Source organism: Mus pahari, chromosome 3 (assembly GCF_900095145.1).
Source record: "Mus pahari chromosome 3, PAHARI_EIJ_v1.1, whole genome shotgun sequence".
In the NCBI taxonomy this organism is placed as follows: Eukaryota; Metazoa; Chordata; class Mammalia; order Rodentia; family Muridae; genus Mus; species Mus pahari.
The window spans coordinates 162,874,338-162,895,605 of NC_034592.1; the positions used below are offsets into that span (position 1 = coordinate 162,874,338).

The 21,268-nt window shown below is 53.2% G+C and overlaps 2 protein-coding genes across 2 annotated transcripts in view; both read left to right on the top strand.

Moving 5' to 3' along the window:
* The window catches only part of Ogfr (opioid growth factor receptor), a 6,420-nt gene extending 5,834 nt beyond the window's left edge, over positions 1–586 (top strand). Inside the window, 1 exon segment of the mRNA XM_021193631.2 lies at positions 1–586. This exon segment is cut by the window's left edge and continues 31 nt beyond it. Coding sequence (XP_021049290.1) covers positions 1–274 — 274 coding nt within the window. The 3' untranslated portion in view covers positions 275–586.
* A 2,332-nt stretch (positions 587–2,918) lies between these two features.
* Positions 2,919–21,268, top strand: part of Col9a3 (collagen type IX alpha 3 chain) — a 22,691-nt gene continuing 4,341 nt past the window's right edge. Inside the window, exons 1-29 of the mRNA XM_021193157.2 lie at positions 2,919–3,013; positions 3,536–3,604; positions 4,672–4,707; positions 5,159–5,230; positions 5,859–5,912; positions 6,919–6,954; positions 7,197–7,220; positions 7,443–7,496; positions 7,901–7,954; positions 8,269–8,310; positions 9,359–9,415; positions 9,886–9,939; positions 10,704–10,757; positions 11,018–11,071; positions 11,298–11,351; positions 11,839–11,892; positions 12,665–12,718; positions 13,548–13,601; positions 13,707–13,760; positions 14,262–14,306; positions 14,394–14,447; positions 14,829–14,882; positions 15,435–15,488; positions 15,604–15,675; positions 17,389–17,466; positions 18,569–18,601; positions 18,764–18,910; positions 19,096–19,150; positions 19,706–19,888. Of these exons, the coding sequence (XP_021048816.1) occupies positions 2,948–3,013; positions 3,536–3,604; positions 4,672–4,707; positions 5,159–5,230; positions 5,859–5,912; positions 6,919–6,954; positions 7,197–7,220; positions 7,443–7,496; positions 7,901–7,954; positions 8,269–8,310; positions 9,359–9,415; positions 9,886–9,939; positions 10,704–10,757; positions 11,018–11,071; positions 11,298–11,351; positions 11,839–11,892; positions 12,665–12,718; positions 13,548–13,601; positions 13,707–13,760; positions 14,262–14,306; positions 14,394–14,447; positions 14,829–14,882; positions 15,435–15,488; positions 15,604–15,675; positions 17,389–17,466; positions 18,569–18,601; positions 18,764–18,910; positions 19,096–19,150; positions 19,706–19,888 (1,771 nt within the window). The 5' untranslated portion in view covers positions 2,919–2,947. The remainder of the gene's footprint in view (positions 3,014–3,535; positions 3,605–4,671; positions 4,708–5,158; positions 5,231–5,858; positions 5,913–6,918; positions 6,955–7,196; positions 7,221–7,442; positions 7,497–7,900; positions 7,955–8,268; positions 8,311–9,358; positions 9,416–9,885; positions 9,940–10,703; positions 10,758–11,017; positions 11,072–11,297; positions 11,352–11,838; positions 11,893–12,664; positions 12,719–13,547; positions 13,602–13,706; positions 13,761–14,261; positions 14,307–14,393; positions 14,448–14,828; positions 14,883–15,434; positions 15,489–15,603; positions 15,676–17,388; positions 17,467–18,568; positions 18,602–18,763; positions 18,911–19,095; positions 19,151–19,705; positions 19,889–21,268) is intronic.

Here is a 21,268-nt window from a genome sequence, read left to right on the forward strand (position 1 = left end):
AGAAAGCCAGGTGGGGCCAGAGGACCCAGAAAGCCAGGTGGGGCCAGAGGACCCAGAAAGCCAGGTGGGGCCAGAGGACCCAGAAAGCCAGGTGGAGCCAGAGGACCCAGAAAGCCAGGTGGGGCCAAAGGACCCAGAAAGCCAGGTGGAGCCAGAGCAAGTTGCCTCTAAGAGCCTGGGGGAGGATCCTGACCCTGACACTACAGGAACCTCAGTGGGCAAATCAGAGGAGTTGACAAAGATTGAGGCCTCTGCTGAACCCCCAAAGCCTTAGAGGTACCTCTCAGTCGTACTCAGCCCACTGCAGGGGGTTTCTGTCCCAGAGCTCTGTTGTTGGCTCTTCTTGGTGCCCCACAGTGCTGGCCTCTCCCTAATGGTCACTGAAGTGGCCACCAGAGGGACTGAGGCCCTGCCCTCAGGGAAGGCCAAGGCCTTCAGAAGCCTCTTTACCTCACTGTGTCCTCCACTGCCCTCTGAGCCCCGTGTTGTGAACAGACCCTAAGGGTCTAGGGGGAGGGGCCTCTTTTCTTAGTCTGCTGCCAAGTGAGGCCTTTTCTGAATAAACTCCTTAGACTTTGTCTTTTGGTGTGGCCCATGTCCTGTTTGGTTGCCTGTGACCCCTATCCTTCTCTCTTGTCCCCAGTTGAGAGCATTGTGGCCAGAGCCGCTCATGGTATTTTGTCTACACAGCTCTTGCTGGGAACAGGTCCCAAGCACAAGCACCCAACACTTGCCTCTCCTAGGATATACAGCCTTCCAGAGCTGGGTGTTGTGGGCTATGCACTAATCCCAGTCCTGAAGAGGAGAGGAAGGTGAATCTCTTTGAGTTTGAGGTCAGTCTGGTCTACAGTCAAGTTCCAGGAGAACACAGAGAAACCCTGTCTCTGTGTGTGTGTGTGTGTGTGTGTGTGTGTGTGTGTAAGGCTGGCCTACAATCAAATTCCAGGAGAACACAGAGAAACCCTGTCTTTGTGTGTGTGTGTGTGTGTGTGTGTGTGTGTGTGTGTGTGTAAGGCTGGCCTACAATCAAGTTCCAGGAGAACACAGAGAAACCCTGTCTTTGTGTGTGTGTGTGTGGCTGGATCATCAGCCCCTTAGCTGTCCTGGCTTTTTCCTCTTTTGATTCCCCAATTCAAACCTTGGAGAGGAGGGAGACACAAATGTCTTTGTGTAAATGAAGCGGCAATCAGACACAGTTACCCCTGACTTGAACGAACCTAGGTGCCCTTTCTTGACAAGGTCATGGTACAGGGCCCTCATAAGGCTAGCTCAAGGAGGCTCTGAGCCCCTGGCACCCTAGCTGACATTTGGTTCATTGGTAAGGCTTTCATCATGACCTAGAAGCAGATGCTCTGAGATGCATAGAAGGCATCTGGTAACCTCAGCGGGGGGCCCTCTGATCCCAAGTGTCCAGGTATCTCTGACTAGATACGTGGGATTCCAGTTGGATGGGGAATACAACACTTGAAAGTGAGGAGAGGCTCTAGGCATGACTGGCCATTCTAGCTCACTTGGACCCTCACCTTCAGGAAGAATCGTGTACCAAAGCAGGTAAACAGCTTCATTCAGTTCTGCACAGCTCAAAGGCAGGTGCTGCGAGGTCTGCAGATATTGGGGGTGGGAGGTTGCAAGGGGGAGTTCTGAAGGCCAAGTCTGCCTCAGCGCTAACTCTTCCCTAGACCCTCTCTAAAGGCCATCTGTGTCTCATCTATCACAATACATTTTTCTGATGAGGTGTTTTGATGTGTCTCAGGCTGCTTGAGGACAAGGCTTTCTGAGCTTCACCCTGTTCACTCCCGTGTCCGTTCACAGGCACCTGCTGCAGAGCTGAGCAGGTAGCCAGTGCTTGGTAGTGGAGTGAGAATCTCCTATTACCTCACCGGCAGGTGAAAGCCAAAGCATTCCATTGGGGCCATTTTGCTTATAACCACACCCTTACCCTTATCCATCCTATTGGTGTTAACTCCTGTCATGTGATCCCTACCTGCAGATATGAAACTTTTACCATGTCCTGGAAGCTCAGAATTGCAGAAAGGTCAGGCAGGCTGGGATCCTGCAGCCTCAGGTGATCAGCCCCCTTTGTTAGATCAGCCCCCTTTGTTAGTTGCTAGGGCGTTAGATGAGCTAGTTAAAAGCACTTGTTACTTTTGTAGAGGACCCATATTTAATACCCAGCATCCACCTGGAGGTTCATAACCATCTTTCTGACTTCTGGGCACCAGGCATGCACATCGTTATGCAGGAAAACATTCATATAATCTAGTAAAATAATCGGAAGAAAGATAAGGGAGATTACTGAAGGCCTGCTTCCAGGACTTAACATTGGGTCCTTATCTCCTCCCGCAGCCTTGAACTTCAGGCTGCTTCTTAACTCTTCCAGTTCATCTTGCTCCCTCCTGGGTCACAGGGTGCCGTGTAAGAGGCTTTCCAGTGGTGGCTGAAAAGAGCCATCCAATACCACCCGCACCAGAACCTGGTTCTAAGCTCTAGAGAAAGGGCCGGGGTGGCTAGCAAGAAGTGCTGAACTGTCTACAGAATCCTTACCATGGTAGGCTTTGGAAAGGGAGATCTACCCACAGGGATCCTCCTAGGATTTGGGCGGCTTGGGTGTGCCCTTTGCAGTTCTTAAAAGATGTCCTTCACTGTGTGGGTTCTTCCAGGAGAGGAGTGGGAGAGAAAAGAGTCTTTCTTGTGCGCTGAAAGGTGCGTGTGTAACGCGCGGTCCTGGGATAATTTTAACTCAAGAGTAGGGCCAGAAAATGTTGCTGGGTTTTTTCTTTCCAGCCCACGCGGCGCCCCGCCGGCTCAGGTGGGCCCGGCTGAATGAGGGGCTTGTGCGCGGGTGGGGCGGGACAGGGCGGGGCGCACGGCCTCGCGCCGCCCCCAGCCCCTCTCCCCACCCTGCTGCCGGCCGCTCGGCGCCAGCCGCTCAGAGCGCCTGCCAGCCATGACCAGAGCGCCTGCCTTAGCCCTGCTGCTGCTGGGGCAGCTCCTGACGGCCACCTCCGCGCAGGTGAGCGCGGGCCCGCGGGTGCTTATGGGGTCGGGAATTGGGCCGGACGTCGAACCGAACAGCCTGGGACAACTCGAGTCCCTTGGGCCAACACCTGAGTCCCGCCGCCAAGGACCCTCGAGGACGTCTGTGGTAGTCTCTTCACCGCCTCTCTCCGGCTGGCGAGTTCTGGTGATGCAGCTGAGCCCCACGGACGCCAGGACATGTCAGCCATGATCCTAGACTTCCATTTGTCTTCACCCAACCCGGTCAGGCCGCTGCCACCACGCTCAGAACACACAATGTTGCCTTTGTTCCTGGAGACTCCCTGCGGGGCCGCAGCACAGCCACTCCTGGCGCGGAGGATAAACTGCCTTGGCTCCAGGCTCCAGGGCAGGAGACTTTGGGGTTTTTTAAGGCAGGCAGGGAGGAGGATCATGGGCCACTGTCACAGGACCCAGAGTTTCTTGGGCTGGGGAAGATGGGACAGAAGGGCTGACATGTTGGAAAAGAGGCCTACCTAATAACTTATCTCAATTTCAGAAAGTGGGACCTCGAGGACCCCCTGGTCCCCAAGGGCCTCCTGGAAAACCCGGCAAGGATGGCATTGATGTGAGTTGGGAGAGGAATGGGGAAGGTGCCCTGAGACTCCTGGCCTTGTGACCACACAGGATACCCCAGGGGAGCTCACAGGACCTCGTTCCTCTTTGAGGCAGATTCTGGGGTACAGATGACAGGGTGGTCCTTGAGCTAGAAGTTTGAGCCCCGAGACCCATGCGCTCCTCTATTTCAGGGGTGTGTGACGTGTGATTCTGGAGACCTGTGTGTCTTCCTGGGGCTGAGAATAGAGCCAGTCTGGGAGGGATGGCATCCAGCTTGACCTCAGAGATGGTGTCTTTGGGGTGTACCATCCATCCAGTTATGGTCGAAACATTGCACGCGGGGGCGGGGGGTAGCTGAAGTCTTGCAGCTCCGCCACACCCTGTCCCATCATCTGAATTGGAAGGCTTCTTCTCATGGGGCCAGCTTCCAGTCACTCATGTGTTCACCTAGGAACTCCATAGAGGGCTATGGGAACCTGCACTAAGAATGAATGCCCTGAGCTCTTCTCAGACTCCCACGAGTCCCAGAACCTAGCTCAACTGTAATGGCAGCAGGCTCCCTCACACCCCTCCTGGGCCACCATGTTGGACCTGGGTGGCCCAGGACCTTACCCTCTGCTGTAGCTGAGCGTCCAGACTCTGAGGCTCTTAAAGTTTCATATGAAAGTTTCACCCACCGGCAGGTGTCCGTGGAGGGTACGGCTGGTGGGCCACCTTTCTGGAGAATGGATGAGGAAGTGCTCACAAATAGAGTCAAGAGGCTGCTCAGCTAGCCACAGCCGCTCTATAAAGCTCTTAGGTCGGTACAGAGGGACCATACGGAGTCTCTCTTGGAGGCTACTGTGTCACTGTGTTCCTGGATGATCCCCAAATGCTGTGTGGCTGAGCCGATTTCTAGCTCACCCCATCCCTGGCTAGCTTGCAGAGGAGAGTTCCCCGGGTATAGATGAGAGGATCTGGGGACCCCCACAATGTCTCCAGGGGCCCAGCTTTGAGGGCTGGATTGGAGAATGGCCCAGCTCTAGGGTGTGGGTTCCTGTTTTTAGGGCTTATATTTGCTCACTTTCATTTCCCCAGGGAGAAGCTGGCCCTCCAGGTCTGCCTGGCCTTCCAGTAAGTGTCCCTGGTTGGAAAGGGGAGGGGTAGACCCGTCCTCACTGCTGAGGGCCTGTGTTGCCCTAGGAGAGGCCTGAGAGCATAGCCTGGAAGTGGGCAGGAGGGGAGCCTATGGGAAGCTCTTTGTGCCAGTGTTCAGACAAGCCAGAGAAGAGATAGTGGAGCTCTATAGCATCTCCCCACTGTGCCTGTGTGGGCCCCACACCTTGGCTCAGCCACTGACATTCCTGTGCGGTAAACCTGTTGGTCTTTTGCTGGAATGCTGTTTGGTGACCATCCAGTTGATGGGACTGGGGCAGTCTTCCAGGGTTCCAGGAGAGTGGCAGGGTGAGGAGCCATCAACCACGGCTGGCTGGTACTCAACATGGAGAGCACTTATCTTCCATGACGGGGGCTAAGCCTAGAGCCTGATACCTGATGCATAACTCTGTCCTTTCCTCCCACCCAGGGACCCAAAGGGACCTCAGGGAAGCCGGGGAAGCCGGGAGAGGCAGGACTGCCAGGACTGCCTGGTGTAGATGTGAGTGTACCCCCCTCCTTCGTCCCTGCCTCACCTCACCCCTGTCCCAGCCCAGACAAGGGTCGGGCTTTCCCTGCTGTCCTGCAGCTCAGCTTATTCAGGCAGGAAACTGTGTCTTGACAGAAGTTGCAGGAGTTCCCAATGGGGTCTCTGGCCTTCATCCCAGACTCTGCCAGCTTCTGGCTGAGACAGAACCAGTTTCCTGTAGTCTGCAGCCCCATCAGCTCTTGCTGATCCAAGAACAAGGGCCCATTGTCAGGCTTCCTGCCTCATGCTGGCCACACCGGTGTCCCTCCGAGCCCCCTGATGCCTTGATGGATAGCGGTATTGTCAAGGTGCTGGCTCGGGCACTGGCCAGCAGGATTTAGGACTGAGCTGCTGGACCCATGTTTAGTCATCATGGGACTGGGTAGCAGATTTTCATCGTGCTGGTCTCACCCACTCCCAGACCTTTGGGTGCACCATGTGTGTGTGTGTGTGTGTGTGTGTGTGTGTGTGTGTGTGTGTGTGTGTACCAGTCTGTGTCTCTGGGTTCATAGTTAAGAGTCTGTGGCTCATTCTTCCTGTGGTATGGCATGTGCTTCTCATTTGGTGGCTTCTTGAGCTCACCCTCTGTCTCCCTCTCCAGGGTCTGACAGGGAGGGATGGGCCCGCAGGACCCAAAGGTGCCCCTGGAGAACGGGTAAGTGTCTTAATTCCAATAGCTGCTGTCCCAAGGTTAGGTTCCCAGGTGGCTCACAAGGCCATCAGGGTAGGAATTCTGTGGATGGTGTCCATGACTGTACTTGTTGGGCCCTGTCCCATTGTTCCACTTTGGGGGGGTGGGGGGATGCTGAGTGCACAGCCCCTGGGTCCTCCTCCCCAGAAGCCCCACAGCTACACCTGGTCGGCATCATCTTGGCATTCAAGCAGGCAGAGCTGTGTGGCGGTGATGGGAGCACAGGTGTTCCACCTCTCAGCATGGGAGGAGCCACTTCACATCCCTGAGTCTAACCATCTTCACTGAATCCCTCGTTCCCTAGCAAACTGGCTCTCTCTTCCCACTGTTCCTGAGGGCAGAGCTGTCTCCCTCACCTCAGGAGAGGTGGTTGTGAGCACAGAGCACCCCAGAGAGCAAGAGGGGTGGCCGGGGCACAAGGACAGAGCAAGCAAGGGAACACCCGAATGAAAGCAGCTAGTTGGTGGCCAGCTGGGCTGCTACTTGCTTAGCCTGGGGTGGGCGGGGCCCAGGCTGTCTGGGGGACAGACACTGTGACTACAGTGTAAGGACCAGCATGTACCCACTTCTTGGTAAGCCAATCATTTCAGACCTGTCTACCAAGCGGGTCGTTTTCTCACATAAACCGAGGCCTGAAGTCTCGTGAACCTTTGTAGGCTAGTGTTGGCACAGCTTCCCGGAAGGCAGGCTGGGGTCCCTAACTCTATGGCTCATGCCTACCCTTCTGTCTTGCCCCCCCCCTCCTGTTGGTTCTGCCCACCCACTAGCAACTTTCTTGGCCCATGCTTTTCCTCCACACTCACGCAGGTTTCTAGGACAGCAGAATCTTGCATGGCCTCTGTTCTCTATAGAGGTTTCTCTCCATGATCCCCCTCTTGACAGAGTTATGATTTAGGCTCCAAAGGAAAGAAAGTGCAAGCAAAGGCCAGAGTTTCTTCCCTGTGTTCTCTGACCTTGTTTTCCTTTCCAGGGAAGTCTAGGACCCCCAGGGCCACCAGGACTTGGGGTGAGTACCATCCTCTCCTCCCCGTGGAGTTTTTATGGTGGCGTGGCATACCTGAGGTTCCTTGTAGCTTCTCCTATGTCCTGCATTCTGGCCTGGACTCCTGGAGCTTTATCTGGGCTATGACCTCTGTGTTACTGGGGGGGTACCTAAATCAGGTACCTCACTTTCCCTGAACCCCTACCCACCATGCCTTGTGTGTGTTAGGACCCACCTATGTTCTGACCTTATTCTTGGCTTTGCAGGGCAAGGGCCTCCCTGGACCTCCTGTGAGTATTTACCACCCTCTGGCCCCTCCCAAGCATATTCGTTCCCAGAGCAGCTCTCACTGAAGCCCATTTTCTCTGGGATAGCCCAGATCGTGGCGGAGTGGTCTTTTGAGGGGACATCTGCCTACTCACATATGGCTTTTCAAAGGGCAGATGGCGCTGGCGGGATTCCCCCATTCAGGATCACAGGTTGCCCATCTCCCTCTTTTTTACCTCCTCCAGGGAGAGGCAGGAGTGAGTGGCCTCCCAGGTGGGATTGGTCTACGTGGCCCCCCGGTGAGTGACTACTCCCTGTACCTCCACTGCAGGGGTGCATGGGTGCATATGGTCCCCACACTTAACCAGAGGCGCCCTGTTACTCCTCCTTGTCCTCCTCCTCCTCTTCCTCCTCTTCTTCCTCCTCCTCCTCCTCCTCCTCCTCTTCCTCCTCCCTATCCCTTCCCTCTTCCTGTACACTGTCTCCTCACTCTTCCCCCCCTGAACCCCAACCCCCTGACCTGGTGGGCACTGACTAAAGCCCAGGCAGAGAGCCGCCCATGACTCAGGGTGGCAGACAGACAGATACCAGCATGGCTTCTTCCAGGGAGCATTAAAGGGAGCTGTAGTGTCCTCCATTTGGGGGGAAGCTGGTGACCTCACTCAGTGGGCAAGCTCTATTCTGAGTCATGAATCCTCTGTAGGGACCCTCTGGACTTCCAGGACTGCCTGGCCCCCCTGGACCTCCTGGACCTCCTGTAAGTACTGGAGAGGAGACTTTGTCAGACATCCTAGACTAACTGGGCTGGGCCCCACCCTAATCCCTGCCCAGGCTCCGTGCCATTCCCCAGAAGCAGGTGGGAGACAGGAACTGCTATAGCATTCCAGGTCACCTTGCCCCAGGGATAGATGATTTCTGTTGTCACCTACACCACAGATGGGTCCGCAGTACCTTGCACTGGTCACTGGGGAGGGAGATAGGATTGGGGATTTCAAGCCCCCTATTAGATTAAAGTCAAGAACAAAGTGTAGGAGGGTGGATACACACCAGCTTTCTCTTTGTATGTTGAAGGGAAACCCTGGAGTCCTCCCTGAAGGTGCTACTGATCTGCAGGTATGCATTTGTGGTGGTGACGGGATGTCTCTGCTTTGGAGAACAAGCCTTGCCTGAGGCCACTGCATGGCAAAGGTGAAGGAGTGTGGGTATGGGGGTGTGGGGGTATCTTCCAAGACAGCATTTCTATTCCTAGCAGGACCTGCTTGCTCAGCAAGAAGGTCTGAGAGGAGCTCTGAGCACTGCAGACGGTTCCAGGCACAAGCCTGGCCACACTGCCTACATCTGCATTGTCCCTAATAAAGCTACTAGCCTCAGGAAGCTGACACCAGATCAGTACAGATCCCTCAGGTGGCAACTCTGCTTCCTGCAGAGTCACCTCTTAGCTGCTGTCAGTGTAGGTGCTAAGTAGCCACTGCACTGGGTGACTCACAGGCCATGTCTGTTGCAGAAGGTTTCTAGTTCCCAAGAGAGAGTTTGTGTCTGGTTCCATCCCTGTCTGGATGCAGTTTCATTTAACACTGGTGGTCATCTGTCCGCATCTCTTCACCCTTATCCAGCATCCTTGGCATTTGCTCTAGAAGGGGAAAGTAGGCTTCTTCTAAATGAGCCTCTGGGATGGGCTGGTGGGTAGAAGTTGATAGTTCCGCTATGCACCCAGGCTCTACCTGGTCAGTTCAGTGTGAAGCGAGCTAGAAATCACCATCAGTTTCCTGGTGTGTGGCGTGGCGTATGCCATCAGACCAGAGTGTAACACCTTACGTTGAGTTCATGTAGTGTTCCTCCCAACAGCCACCAGGTGCCTGGTGGTCACAAGATGAAGGGCCCTTTGTTGAGTCGCAGAGGTATGTAAATAGCTGCTTTGAGGCTGAGCCTGTCTGTACAGAAGGCTGTGCTGTGTGGGGAAGGTGACTGGCAGCCATCCAGCTCTTCGCAGTCACAGTCACTTCACCTCATGCCCACCACTGAATGGGGCCCAGTTCAGGCTTGTCTTCATCACTGGAGAGATGGTACTTCTCGGTTCTCCCCCCACTCCCTACTGCTGGTCTCTCTCAGGATCTTGCCTCATTTGTCTTGGAAGGGTCTGATCCTTCTGCTTTTTCAACAGTGTCCCACCATCTGCCCTCCAGGCCCTCCGGGACCCCCAGGAATGCCGGGGTTCAAGGTGAGCCGGCAGCTATTGGTGATAGGCTGAGCATATCTCCACTGACAGGGGCCATTGGGTCCCCACAGGCTATGCACTTAGAGCTTTTTCAGAGTCTGAGCCTAGATTCAGTATTGTTAGAGGGGAACAGAGTTGTCCATCAACTCATCCTGACTTCTCTACCCCAGTGACACACTGGAAGCTGCTGTGACCAGGCTAGGCCTAGCCTAAGATATCAGGGGAGGCAGAGACAGAGAGGAGACAGGGCTGATCCTAACCCTATTCTTCCTGAGGCCCCTGGGAAGCATAGACACAGACCCTCTCAGGCCTCAGTTTCCTTGTCTGTTCCTGGCCTTGGACTCTGAATGGCATGCTGCTGTTCTCACTAACCGGATGCACAGACCTTGGTTCTGCATAGGTAGATGAGGGGGTGGGGAGGGGGTTTGAGCATGCGTGGGTCTGGGGACAGTGACTTCTGTGTTTGTTTTCAGGGGCCTACTGGCTACAAAGGGGAACAAGGAGAAGTTGGCAAAGATGGTGAGAAGGTAAAAAAAACAAAAAAACAAAAAACAACGCTGTCCACGTGTGGTTAACTGACCTAAAAACCGGCAATCATGGTAAGGGTGGTGGCTGGGGGAAGGGCCTGGAACCTCATGTGATTGTTCTGGACAGGTACCTGCTGCTGCTATTTCCTCAGTAGGGCCTAGCTAGGCAGAGCTGGGTGACCTGGAACCTTTTGTGTAAACAGATCCCTCACTCCCCTGTCTGACCTCACATGGAAGCTTCTGGGATGTTGAGGGTCTAAAGCCTCTGCCAGTCTCATCCAGCGGCCACTGTCCTAGAAGGCCCCTGCCTGTCCTTACTGCATGCTGGGAAGCAGTCTGGGTGGCAGAGTGGCTGAGTCCAGACTGGATGCACAGACTGCCGGGTGTAGGGTAGATGCTTCCCCTGGTCCAGACTGGATGCACAGACTGCCGGGTGTAGGGTAGGCGCTTCCCCTGGTCCAGACTGGATGCACAGACTGCCGGGTGTAGGGTAGACGCTTCCCCATTTGACCCGGAGGAGATGCCTAGGAAGACTTGCTTGGGCAGAGACCCCTGACCCTCCCAGGCAATGGTGAAGTCACCATAATTTACGTTGCCTTTTCACAGTTATAGGCAAGTATCCCCTACCTCATTCAACCTCCTTGGCCCAGTTCTAAAGTAGGAGAGGTGCCTATCGTGGCTCAGGCTCATGGGAGGGACCAGTGGGCAGTGGAAGGATGCTAGAACTAAGGTGAACTGTCTGACTACTGCTTTTTCTGTTGTAGGGTAATCCTGGCCCCCCTGGGCCTCCTGGAATCCCAGGCACCGTGGGGCTACAGGTGAGGCTAGGGAGGGACCAGGGTGGTAAGGTGGAGGCCCCTTTGATGATTTAGACTTGAGGGACAGTTAACCAGCTCTTGTGAGAGGGTCACATCCAGGCTGATGCCAAGGCTAGTGTTGCTCCCTCCAGAAGCCTCAGCTGATGTCAGGCACTTTTAGGGACGATGATAAAGCCTTGGGGGACTCAGAGGCCAGGCTTAGGGTGCTGTTCAGGTAGACATGTTGTCTGGTCCCTGTAGCTCTGGTTCTGTCCTCTCAGGGCCCACGAGGATTACGAGGACTTCCAGGGCCACTCGGGCCTCCTGGGGACCGGGTAAGTGCTGTCGCCTCCATGGGGGGCTTTGGGTCCACGGAGGTCAGCCCTGGCCGTTGGTTGTCTGGAATGGTTCAAACCCCAACTCTGCTCAGGCTCAAGATAAGAGTCTAAGCAGTCAGCATCACAAAAGCTCTTCCTGGCTGGCAACTTGAGGCTGTATTGCAGCCTCCCTCTGGGTGTCTGTTCCTATGGGTGGACTTCATATGCCGTCTCTCCTTTACAGGGTCCCATTGGGTTTCGGGGCCCCCCAGGGATCCCAGGAGCACCTGGGAAAGTGGTATGTATGTATCTAGGCTGGTAGGTAGACTTCACACCAGCCTAGACCCTCTGACCCCTTGACTTTACCATCCTGCTGCTGGTTCACAGACATGCCACCCTTTGTCCCACTGGGCTGCCCCTACTCTGTCCCAGGATGAGCTGTTCATAGATACACAGGAGACTCGGGACATAGCAAGGCGTGGTTTATCCGTGAGGTCCAGGGCACACGAGAAGTAATTCGGGACAATGTGGCATGCTGATGACAGACAGCTGGAGTGTGGGGCATCCAACCTGCATGGGAAATCTGCCTCCTATGTTGTCTAGATATGGGCTAGGGGCAGTGGTGGCATGTCACTGTCCCATGTGACCTTCTGCAGCAGGAGGCTGACTGTGACCAGGTCTAGAGAGCTAAGCCAGGCAAAACCTGGGGAGGCCTTCAGGCAAGACCCACAGCTTTCCTGCCTTCTCTGTGTTGTTAACCCTGTCCCTACTCCCTTATTTTTTAGGGTGACAGGGGTGAAAGGGGACCAGAAGGATTCCGTGGCCCTAAGGGTGACGTGGTAAGTGAGAAGGAGCTTGGTTCTCTGTATCTTTCTATGAAGAGCCTAATCTAACTTCTGTGGCTAGGGGTAGAGGATACTTAGAGGGCCCCTGCCAGGGGTATGACGGCTCTCTATGCTATACTCAATCCTGGAAGGGGTATAAGCTGCTAGAAATGAGGCCTGGATCTGAAGGGTTTAGGCCCTGTCCCTGACCCCTACAAACACCAAAGCTCACATGGAAGATTCTGGGCCCCTCCAGAGCATTCAGCAGTGAAGAGCTCTGAGCAGAGGCTGGGGAATGGGCCACGGAGCTCAATTCCTGGCTCTAGTCTAGCCCCAGAGTAGGCTGACACCCATTGCCAACCCTGGGTGCTAGGCAGACATTTCCTTCCTGCACTTCACTGTCTCAGACTGCCCTGCTACAGATGGAGGCTCTGGAGCGAGGCACGGGGACAGGAGCTAAGTAGACGCCCAGGTTTCTCCTGAACAGAACTGGCTACCTCCAAACATTTGCCTCTGGCAGCTTCCAAACCTCTTCTTCCCCACCCAAGACCAGTGGCTGAGCAGTGCTACAGTGTCCACAACTCCTAGATTGCCCTGTGCTTCAGGAGGCCCTGGTGATGGAGCCTATCTCTACGGGTTGGGATGAGCCGTGACACTCCCTAGGGAAAGCACAGTATACCTGATGTACCAAAAGCTGGGCCTGTGTGGCTGAGCCTGTGGGGACAGGCAGGATGAGATGTTTCTTGGGGTCTCAACTTCAGCAGCTTCTGTCCCATGTTTCCTTTAGGGTAGGCCCGGTCCCAAAGGAATCCCTGGAGTGGCTGGGCCAGGCGGAGAACCAGTGAGTATCTCGGACATATGCGGGGTCAAGCGTTGTGTTGTGGCCACACAAACTGCCCCCAGCGTTGCTACTCCTCTTGGCTGAGCTATCGCCATCTTTAACTATTCTCCTTAGGTTCTCCTTCCATAGTCCCTTCCATTCTCAGGGCCCTGCTTCATAGCTGTGTGACCTTTGATAGGTCAGGGACCCTTTTCAAAAGTGCCTGTGTTGTATATAGTCTATCCTTCCAGTGTCTCCTTGCCATTCAAGCCTCCTGGGATTCTTCAGCTCCCAGAAACCCCAGCACTCTCATCAGCTCCCAGAAACTTCTAGAAACCTACAACGGCACCTAGCAGCCCCAGTACCCACCAGCTACTTCAGTACTTCCAACAGTACCCATCAACTACTCAAGCAGCCCCAGAAACCCACAGCCTCTCCAGCAGTTTCCAATATCTCCAGCAGTTCCCAGAAATCTACAGTAGCACTTACCAGCTCCCAGCAGCCCCAGACACCACTGCACCCCACAGTAGCTCTCATCTCCCTTTTGCTCCAGCCTGAAGTTCTGCAGCTGCCTTACCCCTACAGAAATCGGTAGTCTAAGATCAGACTTACCTGACTCCTGAGAAGAAAGGGTGATAAGTCAGGTGCGCAAGCGTATGCTGAGGGTCCTGAGCATCCTGTCTGCGCGCTCCCTTGCAAGGTCTCTGACGGTGGCATGTAGCCACTTAGCCAGGAAAACAGCCACTGTCAGGGACTCAAGAGACATTTTTAGTTTAGAGGATAAGGAAGGTGTTTTTCAGAGGGACAAGGTGTTTCTTCTGAAGAGCGTAACATCATCCCTTGTCCTTAGGGCATGCCAGGCAAGGATGGCAAGGATGGTGTGCCGGGACTTGATGGTGAGAAGGTCGGTGCCTGGCCGTATGCTTGCTGGGAGGAGGTGGAGGAGTTCGGCTTCCCAAGGCCTCAGCATCATTTGGCCTCATACTTACTCCACTCACTGTCCTTACAGGGAGAGGCTGGTCGCAATGGTGCCCCAGGAGAGAAAGGTCCCAATGGGCTGCCGGTGAGTGCCTGAGCTAGATAGGTTAGTTGCTCTGCGGTTAGATTCTGCATTTGTCCTAGGAATGGATCTATTGGGATCTAGCACGGCCCTGGTGCTAGATCTAGTCAGGGATCTACTTTATCTGTACTCTCACCTGTGGGACACGTGGAAATGAGCCTATGTTCACCCTGGATGCTGCGGGGTCACCCCGAGGATGCTTCCTGGGAGTGCTCGCGTGGTCTCTGCATCAGGCTGATGAGACTTTACCCCTGGGGTCAGCTTTACCCTTTGGGAGCACTCTGCCTGGCCTATGCACACTGCCCTTGTGGACACTATGCAGTCACACTGTGAACATTCTCTACACGCATGCCCTCTGTGGGCTCAGTGGTCTTGGCTCTGATCCTGGCTCCTAGCACTACCCTAACCCAGACTCCAGTCTTGACCCAGACTTGACCTTGACTTCAACTCTGAACCTGGTCAGGTCCCTGTCTTGACTCTGACCCCTGATCCCTGTTCTGGCAGGGGCTCCCTGGACGAGCAGGGTCCAAAGGCGAGAAGGGAGAACCGGTAAGTGGCTGTTTTCCCCAGGAGAGAAGAGGCACAGCTGTGGGGGATGGAGGGAACCTAGAACTCACTGTCTCTTCACTTGTGTAGGGTAGAACCGGAGAGCTGGGCGAGGCTGGTCCCTCTGGAGAGCCAGGTATCCCTGTGAGTATCCATAGCCCTTCCCTGTATGTTCATAGGAGGATCTCGCCCTCCCTTTTCTCCTCCCCTCTGGTGCGTGTCCAGGGAAAACCTGCCCTCTCTACTTATGTGCAGGGCTACCTTGTTCCCTCCCTATGTGTACACAGGAGCCTGCCCTTTCCCTGTTGTAAATGGAGACTGCCTTGCCTATGCATACTGAAGACCTGTCTCTCCCCACATTGTCTACAAAGGAACTCTGCCCTTCCTTCTATGTGTATATGTGGACCCTGTCCCCTTCCCATATGTGTACACAGGGACTCTGCATTCTCCATATGTACACAGAGACCTTGTCCCTTCTCACATATGTCAAAGGGGATCCTGACCTCACCTTTTCTTCCCTTACAGGGAGATGTTGGTGTTCCGGGGGAACGTGGTGAGGCTGGTCACAGGGGTTCAGTGGTGAGTAGGAGGACATAGCCCCTTGGGAAGGTCACAGAGACATAGCTCATGGGCAGGAAGGGGTAGCAATTCGTCACAGCCTGGGAATGGTAGGAGATGGGTAAATCTGACCTTCTTTATCCCTCACCCCCTGGGATAATGGTGCCATGCTAGGCTACACTTGCCTCAGATTCTTTATGCTACAGTGCAGCTGAGACCCTGGCAAATATAGATAGAAATTCCCTGTACTATAACCTGTGGAGTCAACCTTCTCTAAGACCTTGTAGAAGGCACTGGGCATTAGTACCTGACACTCAGCTAACCTGACAATTTAGATATAGACAATGTAAGCCCTGAGATCTGTTCCCCACACTTAATTGTCCCAGAATATGTCTGTGCTTATGCCTCCAAACATAGCAATTTGGAGAGATAGCTCAAGACTTGTTCACTGTCCACTCAGTGCCACCCCCCCCCCCATGGAGGCACAGCTGGGCTTCCTGGGTCACAAAGACTCCTAAAGCCCGCAGGAACTCCCTGGATCTCACAATATCCACTTATATCTTGGTCTTTTAGGGAGCCCTTGGCCCACAAGGTCCTCCTGGGGCTCCTGGCATCCGAGGCTTTCAGGTGGGTAAAGTTGGAGTAATGTTTGAGCCATTGAGCCCTGGTTAGCTGGGGAAAGGAGCATTCCTGGCTGGATTCTTCTGGATGCTGACTAACTGGGATATTATCCAATTCACAGGGACAAAAAGGCAGCATAGGAGACCCTGGCCTTCCAGGCCCCCAAGGCCTACGGGGAGATGTGGGTGATCGGGTAAGGGTCGTTCTCTTGCACCTCCCTGCTCTAACCAGTCTACATAGACCCAAGCCAGCAGCAGCCCACTCCTTTCCATGTGGGTGGCACCAACTATGTGGACAGGTGCCCTTGATCCTTTTCTTGCTCATTCTCTTGGTGTTCTTGGTCAAGAAGGGATCTAGGGTCCTCACTGCTCTATCACAAGCCCTGCATGCAGGCCTAGAAGAACCAGTAACTGGGGTGAGGGGAGAAGTGGAAACTTGAGGCTCTAGGTCCTGGGCTGCAGTTGGGTGTGAGCTCAGACCTGAATGACCCCAGTGTTTCAAACCTGTAACTTTCCAAGACTCTGCTGATGGTCCTGCAGTAGCCAGTGACATTGGCATTCTGCAGGGACAGGATCCAGAGAGTTATGACTTAGGTCCTCAGTGGTTAGTAGATAAGGCCTGGGGTCCCCTGGAAGGAGTCTGGGGGTCTGCTCTGGGCCTAGACCAGATCTTTACAGGCTGTGTGATTGATTTCTTGATCCCCACTTGGCAAGGACAAAGCGCTCTTTAAATGTGTGCATGCAGCCATTGTAGGCTCTAGGGTACCTGTACAGACACAGGGAACCACAGAAACCAGCACCACACTGCAGGGACAGTGGGTGCTTTATTAGCCTCTAGGCAGGAAATTCCAGGGGTTAGGGACTTTGCCAGTAGCTCTGAGGACTCTAAGCTGGTAGAGGGAAATGCTTGCCTTGTCTGCCCCAGTCCAGCAGGGGGGACGCTTTACTGGCTTTCTCTGGATAGCTCTTGCCTTTACTTTCTTATTTACTTTTCTTTTTTATAAAAAAGATTTATTTTAATCTTATGTATAATCTTGCCCACATGGATGTATGTGTACCATATGTGCCAAAGGATGTCAGAGGGAATGTCAGTCCATCCCTGGAACTAGAGTTATAGATGGATGTGAGCTGCCTGATGCAATGCTGGGAACCAAACCCAGGTTCTCTACAAGAGCAGCGCTCGCTCTCTGTCTCTCTGTGTCTCTCTGTCTCTGTCTCTGTCTCTGTCTCTGTCTCTGTCTCTCTCTCTCTCTCTCTCTCTCTCACACACACACACACACACACACACACACACACACACACACACACACACACACACACAAAATCTCCTCAATCTCCCCTTTATACTCTTTCCCAGAATCCTCTCTCTCCCTGAGGTGTCACACCTCCTATTTGCTGCCCCAGCTCACTGGCCATTGGCTTTTTTATTGACAGGTGATACTTATAAGAGATTCTCTCTACAATAAGTAGTTGTCCAGATGATCACTATATGGCCTGGGTGAAAAAAAGCAACCACTGATTAGGGAAGCTGGCTTTGTAAAAGGGGTGAAGTCTGGACTCTAAGACTTATGTTGTAAAAGTAGGTTGGAGCTGTGTGGCTTCTCTCTGAAGCCCTTTCCTTCCTGAAACAGCTCAGAGGGTGGACTGTGGCTGCTGCTGCCCGTCCTCACAGGGACTGCTTCCTCCGCTCTGAGTGATCCAGGGCTTCTCAATCCAATCATCAGGGTGCTACTAGCAGGAAAGCCTCGTGGCACAAACAAGTGACTTCAGTTCTGTAGTCTTCGTGGACAGTGGCTCTGAGGGTTTTGTGTTGCTTTGGGAGCTCCATCTAGTGCAGGATCCTGGCCTGGACTCTGGCTTCAGTCTTGGGATCAGTAAGAAGTAGACAAGTGGCTTCAGGTGGGGAGGAGCCATTGGTGACATTAGTGTGTCATCCCCAGGGCATTGCAGGTTCCGATGGTCTTCCAGGGGACAAAGGCGAGCTGGTGAGTATGGCTGAGGCCCTTACAGCGAACTGAGAGCCAGCTGGTCAGTTTGGGTGGTAACTGTCCCATTGATGCAGTGTCTAAGGATGATGGGTAAGGTATGACCAACACCCACCATGTGCCCAGGCCTTGGCATCTCATTTTGTAATAAGGGAGAGTGAGGTCCAAGAGACACAGGCAGGGTGGTTCCCTGATGAGGTGTAGGACTCTGGGAACCTTGTCACTTTCTGTCTAGGAAGGTCACCTTGCTTGAATCAGCCACTGCTGAGGTCTAAGCAGAGAAAGCCTCACTTTTACAGAGCTGGAACCTGGGCCTATTATAAAGCAGAACCCTGACTGAGTCCTTGGGTCTCCTATGGGAAGCCCTTTCTGGCTTCAAGGTGACCAGGAATTTCAGTTCTGCAGTGATGTGTTTCCTTTTTGTCCAAGTGGCACAGAGCTAGCCTAACTCCAGTGATCTTGCTTTTAGGTAGCAATCATTGGCCACTGTAAACCTCTTACACCTTTAATGCAAATAATCACAGTTGATTGTTCTTTATCTTGGCAAATTCTTGACAGAGCCTTAGAATCAGCCCCACCTGATCACCCTTAAATTGATGGATTGGTAGGGAGGGGCTGTGTGGGACAGAGCCCCTGCCAGCTACAAACATCCATGTGGTGCTAGTTACCAAAATGGTGAGCCAGTGGGGACTTCACCATCTGTCCTTTCCTTCCTTCACTGCAGATAGCTCACAGTACTGAGCAGGGCCCAATCAATCCACTTATACACTTGGGGCTGATCGAAATGATGAGGCCCCAGCTAGGGAAAGACCCAGAGTCACGGGGCAGAGGTGTTTTACTCAGCATTTATAATGCCACAGTGAAGAGACTGGAAGTGAGACAGACTCAGGTGTAAGAGCAAGTTCCGTGCAGCCACTTGAGGTCAGATTTCAGGGGAAAGAGGTATGAAAACTGCATTGGTAGGCGAGAGGGGCGAACACCCTTGGCAGTGTGTTCGTGTGTGAGGCATGCGAGTATTGTCTTCCACTGACCATGTGCTAGATCAGCTTTCAGAGCTACTTCCACACACCCCGTAGTTGATGCATGCACCTCCTCTTCACAGGGTCCTAATGGCCCCGTTGGACAAAAAGGAGAGGTGAGTACATCCCAGATACTTTGACAACTTATCCAAGGAGCCCACAGGCTCCCATCCACCTCTGCAAGGTGCTGTCTAGATATGTGGTGGCCACTCATTCCTGAGGCCTGCCCAACCAAGGAGGGCTCACTCTTTGATTCCCTTCCTCTTGTTTTTCTGCAGTCTGGCAGCCGAGGGGAACTGGGCCCCAAAGGCATCCAGGGCCCCAATGGCACCAGTGGAGTCCAGGGTGTACCTGGTCCCCCAGGTCCACTGGGCCTCCAAGGTGTGCAGGGTGTCCCAGGCATCACTGGGAAGCCTGGAGTTCCGGTGCGTAGCTTTTTCTTTCTCTCGTGTTGTGGGTTTTGGACTTGTGCCAGACTTAGATCATGTTAGGGTGTTGTTTTTGTTTTGTTTGTGAAATATCAGTTGTTTTGGGAGTGAGGTGCTGGGTAGGTAGGTCAGAGCCACTGGTGCACTGCCCCACCTGCTGATTGAACCTGGGTGAATTTCAGGGCAAGGAAGCCAGTGAACAGCGGATCAGGGAGCTATGCGGCGGGATGATCAGTGGTGAGTCTCCTGTGCATACCCTGCCTCTCCCACAGCTCTGACCTTCTGTCATCCCTACCTTACCTGTCCTCTGATCTCAAGGAGGGCTACCCTCTCTCCAGTGCTTAACACAGTGCAAAGTACTCAGAGGAGCCCCAACTAACTACTGAGGAAAAACCCGGGTGGTGGTGGTGCATGCCTTTAATCCCTGTACTTGAGAGGTGCATCCCTGAGTTTGAGGCCAGCCTAGTCTACAGAGTGAGTTCCAGGACAGCCAGGGGTACACAGAGAAACCCTATCTCGAAAAACAAAGACACAAGGAAGAAACCACTGTGCCCTTTGGCTAGAAGGGACACTTTCTTGAGTGGCTTTGAACTTCTATTCCAGCATGTGAGGTAGTCCAAGAGAAGGGACCCTCCTGTCTCCTGGCAGGAGACTCTAGAGCAGATAAAATCATCATTTTTGGTTAGTCAATGAAATACCCTTCTGACAGAGAGCTGGCTTTGTTATACTTTGCATGAAGATGTTTTGGTAATCCTCTCTGAAGTATGTACTTGGCACTCTGTTTTCCAAAAGAGCAAATTGCACAGTTGGCTGCACACCTGAGGAAGCCCTTAGCACCAGGCTCCATCGGCAGGCCTGGTCCAGCTGGCCCCCCAGGCCCTCCAGGTCCTCCAGGCTCCATTGGCCACCCTGGTGCTCGGGGTCCCCCTGGCTACCGTGGTCCCACTGGGGAACTAGGAGATCCTGGACCAAGAGGTAAGTAGTTGACTCAAGCAAGACATGGTCATGCTGCTGTGACAGCGGTGTCTCAGGCACATGAGGAAACCCTAGTTTTCTGTAGCACTGAAGAGCACAACCCTGCACTTCCGAGCTGGGATACCTTCCTCCTGAGGTCCAGGGAAGAGAGGACTCAAGGAACACTCAGGTTCAATGTCACCTGAATGAGAGAATGCTATTTCTGCCCTTGATTCACCTCATGGTCATGAGACCTGAGAACGACACCACAGTCTATATGACTCACCTAGTAATGGTATAAAGATGCAGTCAACAGTCAATCTGGTTATACCACAATACACTCTAGAACTCATTCAGGGAGAGGGGTGGGCCTTTGTGCTTTTGGAGCCAGCACAGATAATTTCTTACCATTCTGTGGGAATCACAGAACCTTTAATGTGATATATTTTTTCAAATACCACAAGAACAAAATTTCTTTGGTTTGTAAGCAATAAATAATAGGAACCCACTTACACTCTGAAGCTTACTTTAATGAAGTGGTATATGACAATGTCAGTTGCAAATGGTGAAAAATAATTCAGCTGTGTTTAAGATGGTGTGAATCAGACAGATCAGATCTTATTTCTTGCCTGCTGATGTCATAGCTACTGATGCAAGCTGTGGACAGCCGGCTGGAAGACAGCTGGGGCATCAGACACAAACTGGGGGGTTGTGATACCCTACTGTGTGAACTGATGGGCACAAGCCTTTTCCAAAGCCCGTTGGAATTCATGTATTTAAAATGCAGACTTCTCAAGCCTTATGTTGCCCTGGTGACAAGTTTGAAGCCCCTGCTTCCACCTGGTGCTGACTGATTGGCCAATAGCTTCCTCCTCCCCAAAAGTAGCTTTAAGAAAATAATCTGTATGGGAAGTGATTCTCTGAGTCTGTCGTCATCTTCAAGGTTAAACTTTAAAACTCTGGTATGCAGATGGACTTGATATAATTTGCACATCATTTCACCTGTCCTGGAATTCACTCTGTAGACCAGGCTGACCTCGAACTCAGAAATCTTCCTGCCTCTGCCTCCCAAGTGCTGGGAGACCCAATACCTGGTTCACCTGTTCTTAAAATCCTTAGAGATTGAGGAATTTCAACACTAGAGAGCAAATGTGAAGAATTCATCTTGTCTCAGTGCAGTGTCTGTCCCAAATCAACTTTCCAATGACTGTTTTCTCTGCCACCCCTCCAGAGTATGGCCTTTGTAGGCAGCCTGTGCCATCTGGTATCATGTGAGTGACTATTTTAAAAGATGTATAGGGCCAGGTAGTGGTGGTGCACGCCTTTAATCCCAGCACTTGGGAGGCAGAGGCAGGCAGATTTCTTTCTTTTTTTTTTTTTTTTTTTTTTTAAGTGTGCTCT